Consider the following 9587-nt stretch of genomic DNA (forward strand, 5'->3'; position numbering starts at 1 on the left):
TTATGGGGAGTGTTTATCTATTCCTGAAGTTCTTCGTTTTCATGATTCTGGCGATAGTGAGGGTTTGAAAACCTATATAGGTAATGCTTGTTTGTTTTTGCGGTTTATTTGTTTACTTTATCTGACTTTTTGCTCTGTGTAGGTGGGCGAGTTTCTCTTCTTGACCCTTCTCGGTTTCAATCCTTCTTAAAAAGGAAAAAAGAAAGGGATGCAGGTGGCTCAGGGACACCAAAGGAGGGTGGTGGAGAGGCTGCTCAATCCACTGCTCAGCCCGCATCTTCGTATAAAAAGAAGAGAGATGACACCGAGGAATCTCTGGAGGTTATTTCTGAAAGGGACAGGGATGTTGCTGGTAGTAGTAGGTCTGTGTTTGATCGACAGAAAAGGCTTCACGGCTTCATCCCCGGTACAAGTCCTCACTCTTTGTAGAGCGATCAATTCCCTATTGTCGAGCTTTCAGATAGGGTTTCTCAGTATCCAGGTGATATGCTCATGACCCTTCGTGTTGGCATGGAGAGTTTGGGAAAATTTGTCCAGGTTGGTTTGTGTATACGCTTGTTGGAATTTTTTCTTTCTTGCTGTTTATTCATGTTTTCTCTTGTATTGCTGTTGTAGATCGTTGCATCACGGCTGATGTGCGTCGGTCGTACAACTGAGCTGGTCGGGGCTGAGCAGTAGGTTGCCATGGGACGGGTTGCTGAGTTGGAGAGGGCGCTGAAGGACAAGGATGCTGAAGTGGAGAAGTCATTGAAGGAGAAAGACGATGTGATCGTGGATATATGTTACAGCGAAGATGAAGTCGTCTGAGGACGAGGTTGCTCGTCTCAGGGATCAGATTCGACTTCTTCAAGCAGATATAAAAGATAGTGATCTGGCTAAGGGATAGCTGACTTCCAAAGTTCATGAATTGGAGGAGGTAGGGATGGAGATGTTATCCTCTGGGTTTGATCGGGCTGTTAGTTAAGTCGCTGTCATAGCTCCTGAATTTGATTGTGCTTGGTTGGATGTGACCAAAATAGTCATTGATGGAAAACTTGTTGTGGAAGGGGCGGTGGAAGATCATGATGAGAACGTCCCGCCCCTTTGATTTATGTGTTTTTTTATGTTTGTTTGTATGTGTTTGGTTGTTATTTTGGTGAACTGTGGTAGTATTTGGTTTGTGCTGACCGATTTGTGGTCAGTTTGACTTTAAATATTTTGATGATATGTACAAGTTTGACTTGTTTGGTTTAATGTTCTTCGTTTTTGCAAGTATCATAGGTAAAGTAGAAATAGATCGGCGTTTCGTAATTTATTGTTTGTATTTGATAATTTGGCAAGTAGGGCGTCCGACCTCATTAAAACTCTCCTTAGGTAAAACCCGTTAATTGGGAAAAAATCTCTAAGGGGGAAAAAGAGTACCTTCATCCGCGTATTTCGCACAAGTTATGATCTATACAGCTTTAATGAAGATACATTCCAGTTTCCTGATATAGGCTCGCCTTGCAGTGTTTGTAGTTGGTAAGCTCCCATTCCGAGCACTTTTGAAATCCGGAATGGTCCTTCCCAATTCGCGGCGAGTTTACCATGTGATGGAGGTCGCCTTGCTTCCTCTGTTCTTCTGAGGACTAGGTCGCCCTCGTTGAATGTTCTTGGCACCACTTTTTTGTTGTGCCTTCTCTCAATTAGTTGTTTCATTGCTCTTTGTTTGATGGCGGCTATGTCCATGTCTTCCTCGGCGAGATTAAGCTCGGCGTTCCTTATGTTGATATTGTGTTGTTGATCGTATAGCTCGGTTCTAAATGTAGGGACGCCGACTTCGATCGGAATTAGTGCTTCTAATCCGTAGACCAGCTTGAACGGTGTCTCGCCTGTGGTAGATTGTATTGTTGTGTTATAGCTCCACAGTATTTCTGGAATCAATTATGCCCATTCTCCTTTCGCATCATTGAGCTTTTTTCTCATCGCCTGCAATATAACTCGGTTAGCAGCTTCGGCCTGCCCATTGGTTTGTGGGTGTTCGACCGAGCTAAAATGATGCTGTATGTTAAAATTTTTCAAAAATGATGCTAGTTTGTTATCTGTAAATTGTCTACCATTATCTGATATTATTTCTTTTGGTATTCCGAATCGGCATATGATGTTTTTCCATATAAAAGATCGTACCTTTTCGGCAGTTATTCTTGCTAGCGGTTGTGCTTCTATCCATTTCGAAAAATAATCTATGGAGACTAGGAGAAATTTTACCTGACCCGGTGCTGTTGGGAATGGGACGAGGATATCGAGCCCCCATCTATGGAAGGGCCAGCTTACCTCCATGCTGTGCATTACCTTGGCGGGCTTCATGGATATGGCGGCATGCTTTTGGCAATTGTTGCAGTTTTTGACCTTTGTTATGCAGTCCCCCTTCATGGTCGGCCAGCAATATCTTGTTCGGATAATCTTTGCTGCCAGAGCTTGTCCTCCTATGTGGTTTCCACATACGCCTTCGTGGACCTCGTTCATTACTTCATTCGCTTCATTTTTGTCGAGGCATTTCAATAATGGGTGTGAAAAGCCACGCCTGTACAATTCTCCTGCTATGTTTGTATAGAGACTTGCTTTTCGTCTGAAGTGTTGAGGGTTAGGCTCATTTCTGGGTATGACCCTTGCATTAATGTATTCGAGAAAAGGTGTTCTCCAGTCGTGGAGATGGTTAATGTTCGTTATGGATAATAATTTGATGCTAGGTTTCTCTAGTGTAAGTTGTGATAATGTCGATGTTTGTGTACTTGCCCTAGTAGTGGCAAGTTTAGATAATATGTCTGCTCTGATGTTCTTTTCTCTATGCATATGTAATATGATGAATTTATCAAATTTTGAAATGAGATCCTTTGCTATGAGCCAATACCGTTCTAACAAAAGATCTTTTACTTGGAATTCTCCTTTGATTTGTTGAACCACCAATAGGGAATCACAATGTACTGTTAGGCTCTGTACTTGGAGGTTGAGGGCGAGCTTAAGTCCTGCTATGAGCGCCTCATATTCGGCCTGATTGTTGCTTGCCGAGAAATGAAATTGTAGGGATTGCTCGGCCATTACTGTGTCTCCCTCCTTTAGTACTATCCCGGCTCCGCTTCTTTCTCGGTTTGATGCTCCATCTATGTGTAATTCCCAGGTCTGGTTGTAGTGGTAGTCATCAGGTGTGAGCTCGAAAACGAAGTCTGCTAGGATTTGTGACTTCAAAGCCGACCTTGATTGAAATTGGATATCGAACTCAGAAAGTTCGACATACCATTTGGTCAATCGTCCTGCCAGTTCTGGTTTTGTCAATATTTGCCTTAACAGTTGGTTCGTCCTTACAATTATTGTGTGGCTCTGGAAGTAGTGTCTGAGTCTTCTCGCTGTTGTCACCAGTGTTAAGGCCAGCTGTTCAATTTGTGGGTATCTTCGTTCTGTTGGTTGCATGACTCTGCTGACGAAGTATACTGGCTTTTTTGTTTTTCCTGTCTCAGTGACGGAACCGAGTGATAAACCACTATTTTATGGTTTATCTTGTGTTATTTGCATGATTTTATAATCCCTTCCTAGTATTGTTTTATGATTGAAAACTTGCTTCCTAGAGATCTTTAATTAGTATACTTTAATTCTGCTTTATACCATTCGATGCCGTGATCCGTGTGTTAAGTGTTTCAGACTTTATAGGGAAGGAATGGCTTAGAAAATGGAGAGGAAGCTTGCAAAAATATAAGGAACACAAGAAACTAAGGAGATGACCAGCGAGCACCGACGCGCACGCATGGCTCATGCGAGCGCGCGGAATGGAGAAATTTACAGCGACGCGTGCGCGTGCCTGACGCGTACGCGTGGATTGGAGTCTGCACAAGAGACGTGCACACGTGGACGACGCGTACGCGTGACAAGGAAATTCGCCAAATGACGCGCACGCGTGACTGACGCGTACGTGTGATCTGCGCGATCTGCAGAATTAACAGAAAATGCTGGGGGCGATTTCGGGCCAAATTTTGACCTAGTTTTCGGCCCAGAAACACAGAATAAAGCCAGGGAACATGCAGAGACTCAAAAGACATTCACATATTCTCATTAGGATAGTTTTAGGTTTTTAGATCTGAATCTAGAGAGAGAATTACTCCTCCTCTAGTTTTTCTTTACATTCATAGTTTATTAGTTTTATGCTTTTGCTTTTGGATATTGAAGAGTCATCACCTCTGTTGAAGATACTATTCTAGTTTGTTTTCTCACTCTTTTATTTATTTATTCCATACTCTTAATTCTTGTTTAGAGTGGTAATTGGATTATTTTCATGGATTGTTAATGCAAATGATTACTTTTACTTTTAATTAATTTGAATATCTATTTTATTTAAATTATCATGTCTCTTTTCTATTCCCAACTCCCAATAACAAAGATGGTATCCATGTCAATAGAGTAGATTCCCTACTTGACATGGGGGTTGATTAAGAGGAGACACTTGAGTTGGAATGCTCAAGTGGTTAGTTAAATTGGAAGTTGTTGGCTAATTCTGTATTTACTAACGCTAGACCTTCCCAAGGGAGAGGACTAGGATTTGCGAATAAGAGTTAGCTCAATCACTTGACTTTTCTTTATTTAGTAAGGGTTAACTAAGTGAAAATAACAACCTTTTTATACTACACTTGAGAAAATTCCAACAAGGATAGAACTTCCAATTAATCATTCCCCCAATCAAGGCTTTTTAATTAGAATATATATATTTCTCTTTTAATTTACAATTATTTATTTTCTGTCATTCAACTCTCAAAATTCTCGGAAAACTCCTGATTAATAACTTAGCACCCTTTCTAGCAACTCGTTGGGAGACGACCTGGGACTCATACTCCCAGTATTTTTATTCTAAACTTTTTTGTGACAACCTTTCTAAATTGGCGAGGCGGATTTTTGCTGGTTAAGAGCTATACTCGCAACGCTGTTCTATTATATTATAATCTCTTAATTGGTCTAACTTCTGCCACGCATCACCGAGCTTATGGAATAATTGGAAACAGATAAATATAAGTATAGAGGTTTACCGACTTCTGGGCTTTGCAACACTGGTGGCGATGATAGGATGATTTTGAGTTCGGCGAATGCCGTCTCGCATTCCTTTGTCCACTCGAATCTTTTATTCTTTGATATCGTCTGGAAAAAGTGGTATGATCGGCTCAACACTGCTGGCAAAAATCGTGACAGGGCAGCTACTCTTCCTGCCAGTTGATGTACCTCCTTTATTGTTTTCGGACTCGCCATGTTAAGTATTGCGTCACATTTTTTGGGGTTTGCTTCGATTCCCCGTGAAGTCAGCATAAACTCGAGGAACTTGCCTCCTTGTACCCCAAAGGCACATTTTTCTGGATTGAGTCTCATGTTGTATGCTCGGATCTGACTGAATATTTCCTTGAGGTCTTCATAGTGGGATCTTTTTGGTGTGGTCTTGGCGACCATATCGTCCACATAGATTTCCATGTTCCGACCTATCTGTTGGTGGAATACCTTGTCCATTATTCGTTAGTATGTTGCACCTGCATTCTTTAGACCAAATGGCATTACTCTGTAACAAAAATTTCCATGTTCAGTTATAAAGGATGTCTTGCTCTGGTCTTCTGGATGCATAAGGATCTGGTTGTAACCAGAATATGCATCCATGAAGCTTAAGCTTTTGAAACCTGATTCATTATCTACGAGTTTGTCAATACATGGTAGGGGTAGGCATCTTTTAGGCATGCCTTGTTGAGGTTTGTAAAGTCGACGCACATGCGTTATTTACCTGAATTTTTTCTTACCATTACCACATTTGAGAGCCATGTGGTGAAGCGAATTTCTTTGATGAAGTCGGCACTAAGTAACTTCTTAGTTTCTTCTAGAGCCGCCTTTTCTTTCTCCGATCCGAGGTTCCTTTTCTTTTGAGCTATGGCTCGGATCGTCCTGTCGATAGTGAGCTTGTGGCAAATGACGTTTGGATCTATACCTGGCATATCTGCAGGGGTCCAGACAAATAGGTCAGCATTATCTTGTAGTACCTTTACAAGCCTCAATTGCTCCTGTCCTTGGAGTGCTCGGCCGATGTAGGTGAATTGTTCCGGTTTTGACGTCAGGGGGACTTTCTGGAGCTCATCTGCTGGTTGGGGTCTTTCTTGAGTGTTCCCTAGGGTCGAGTTCTGCTAGGGACAGTACTTCATTCGTGCTGTGAATTGCCTTGACCTCTTGTTGATATTTTTGCCTCATGTTCGATCTTTTTAGGCTTGCATTGTAGCATTGTTGAGCTTATTGGCGATCTGAATGGAGTGTTGCTATCCTGCCGTCATGTGCCTGAAACTTAACACATAAATGAAAGGTGGACACTACTACTCTGAACATGTTCAGGGTAGGCCTTCTGAGAATAATATTGTAAGGACTGGGACAATCAACTATAAGATATTGTATATCTATGGTTCATGTTAATGAGGTGTCCCCCAATGTTGTTTTTAGCCATATATAACCTTTAATTGGGACCCTCTCTCTTGAGAATCCTACTAGTTCTCCGGATGAGGGTTGCACTGCTTTTTCAGATAATTTCATTTTTTGGAAAGTAGAATAGAAGAGAACGTATGCACTACTACCTGGGTCCAAAAGGACCTTTCTTACCAATAGTTCGCCTGTTTGAATGGAGATCACCACGGGATCGTCTAAGTTCGGGATGGCCGAGGATATGTCTGCCTGGCTGAAGGTGATTCTGAGGTCGGTTGCATCTTTGTTATTTTGTGTTACAGTTCCTTCGATTGCTAGCATTGCGCGGTAGCTTCGTTTGCGCGTCGAGCTTGTTTCACCTCCCCCGACAAATCCTCCAGATATGCAATTTATGATCCTTTTTGGTGGATTGGGGTTGGACCACCTATTATCATTTCTTTCCTCCGAAGCTTGTCGGCGTTCTTCCTGTTTTCAAGTACCCTCCTTGTTTCGTCTTCCTTCAACATACTTGTCTAGGAGACCTTGCCGGGCTAATCTCTCTAGTAAGCCTTTGGCAATCACACATTCATCCATCGTGTGCCCATACTTCTGATGGGAAGCACAATGTTTGCTCTTGTCCACAAACCGTTGATCGTGGTAACTTCCTACTCGGGCTGGAGGTTTTATAATTTTGGCGTTGAGAATTTCTTTGATTATTTTTTCTCTCTTTGTGTTAAATCTGGTGTAATTGTCAAATTTTGGGGTGAGCTTGAATGGCTTCCTTGTTTCCCTACTGTTTGGCGATCTTAGAGATTTGTCTTCCTCTTTCCTAGGTTGTTTTCTTTCTGTCCTTTCATCCTCGCGGAACTCTTCGATCTCCATTTGCCCAGCTGCTCTTTCTCGCAACTCCTCCAGTGTCTTTAGTTTGGTCACCGCGATTGTTTCTCGGAATTTTCCGGGTCGGAGGCTGGCCTTAAGGGCGTGCAAATGGACTGTTGGGTCTAGATATGGTATTTCGATTGTCGCTTCAGCAAATCTGGTCATATATTCCTTAAAGCTTTTGTGCTGCCCTTGTCGGATGGTACCAAGGTAGTCGAATCCGTGCACATATATCCTTGAAGCTGCGAAGTAGTCAATGAAAAACCTCGCTAACTCTTCAAACAATGAGATTGATCCTGCAGACAGTTTAGAAAACCAAAGTAACGCAGCACCGTCAAGATAAGTAGGAAAAGCTCGGCATAGTATAGGTTAATTGTTAGCGCCGTTAAAAAACATCATAGACTGAAATTTTTTAACATGAGCCCGGGGTCACCAATCCCCTTATATGGCTCTAGAGAAGTAGGTAGCACGAAATTCTTGGGCATCTGAAAGTTAGTAATCTCCTCGGAGAATGGGTTGTCCAAGGTCAACTTTTCTTTCGGGGGATTGAGACATAGTGGATTAGTGTTGCCTTGGGCTGAGCCTTTGAAGTTTCCTTCCTTATGCTTTTCGGCATTGTTGCGGATAGACAGTTCGGCTATCCTCCGGACATCCGCCTGAAGTTTGGCGATTTGAGCTAAGAGCTCTGCTTGCGTGGGTTGGTGAGCCCCATTCTCAGCCATAGCTGAGGATCGGAGATCCTGGAAAAGAAAAGAAACAAAAGCTAGATGAAGAAAATAGTGGGATTAGATGAGTTTCTTCGGGCCCCACGGTGGACGCCAAATGTTCCGTTCTGGCTCCGCCGAGGTATACGACTCTTCTTGCGACTGCTCGGCTCTGAGATGAGCTATACGTCGTCTTGGAGATGAAGCCTTAAGTAAACCTCGGCACTGCGAAACACGGCGGCAGGAGCACCTGCAAAAAGCACTCCGACACTCAAGTCAAAAGAGAGTATTTAAAGAATTAATATAAGTAAAATAAATGAGAGTGTAGGTGTGACCTGCCCTCTTATGAGTTACTTGGTTTGTTTTATAGACGAGTGGAGTGTTAACTTCCCTCTGTTTGTTCCGATATGTCTGGTTAGGTGGTGAATGCCATTGTTGGTAATGGACTGAAGTTGACATTTGACTTATGCGTAATCGTGATCAAGTTGCGGTTGGAGTCTGCGTCATTATTGTTTTCAAATTATTTGGTCGGTTATGATGATGAGATGGTTGCCGAGTTTTAGGGGTACATGTTAACCTATATATATATATACATATCGACCAAGAGGTTAGTTATACTATCTTGGTCGTATCAATATTTTTGCATTGGATGTTCGATATGTGTCAAAATTTTGTGCATGTTATATATCTTCCTTAGTTATACTATCTTCACTTAAAACAATATAAGACTACATGTTTGTTGGCGTTATCTTTAGGAATATCAAATAAAAGTAAATAAGAGGACAATGTGATCAAGAAGTGATTTTGTGTTAATTAATGTCATTATGTAATACTGGTATTTGAAGAATCAAACTATTACCATTAAGAGAGGGGAGCTATTAGCACGTTTATTATATTGATTTGTTTGTCTATTATTATTATTATTATTATTATTATTATTAGAGAAAATTTAAAACAAAGATGAAAAATGACAAATGTGAATTTTCAATTATGAATAAAGAATATATAAGCTCAAGTTTTATGTTTATACTATTTTTTAAAAATTATATTTAATCATATTAATATTGCAAGTATGATGAGGAGTACATGAATCCTATATTTTTAAAATTTAATGAGCGTCAGAAATGCTTTTGTCTTCCATATGTTGCAGCCGATTAGGGTTATGTATATATATAGGTACTCAAAAATCATAGGAGGTTACCACGGTTTATGCCCAAACTGATCTCTTCATAAACTGTGGGAGGTTATCATGGTTTACGCCTCCCAATGTTTACTTCATAATCCGTGGAAGGTTACCACGGTTTATGTTTATGATGCTTCTTTCATAAACCGTTGGAACTTACCACGGTTTATGTGTTAGTTGTAAAACGTGGAAGATTACCACGGATTATATAAAAATGAATCAGGACATGCAAGTAACCAATTTTCAATTGTTGTAATTGAATAAATTTTTCTTCTGTTTATTTTAAATAGGTAAATTGCCCTAAATTTAACTCTAATATTTTTTCTAGTCAATTTTAAAAAATCGAACTCAATTTTAAATTACTAATCCAAAATAAAATGGATTAAATTGGATTGATTAGA

General features: G+C 40.9%; 1 protein-coding gene across 1 annotated transcript; it reads right to left on the reverse strand.

Moving 5' to 3' along the window:
- Positions 1426-3426, reverse strand: LOC107627728. The gene is made up of 2 exons (XM_016330550.1): positions 2232-3426; positions 1426-1850 (listed from the first exon to the last, which is right to left on the reverse strand). The coding sequence occupies exons 1-2, from the start codon at positions 3424-3426 to the stop codon at positions 1426-1428; spliced, it is 1620 nt and encodes a 539-aa protein (XP_016186036.1).

The sequence above is a fragment of the Arachis ipaensis genome, chromosome B02 (assembly GCF_000816755.2).
Source record: "Arachis ipaensis cultivar K30076 chromosome B02, Araip1.1, whole genome shotgun sequence".
NCBI classification, from domain to species: Eukaryota; Viridiplantae; Streptophyta; class Magnoliopsida; order Fabales; family Fabaceae; genus Arachis; species Arachis ipaensis.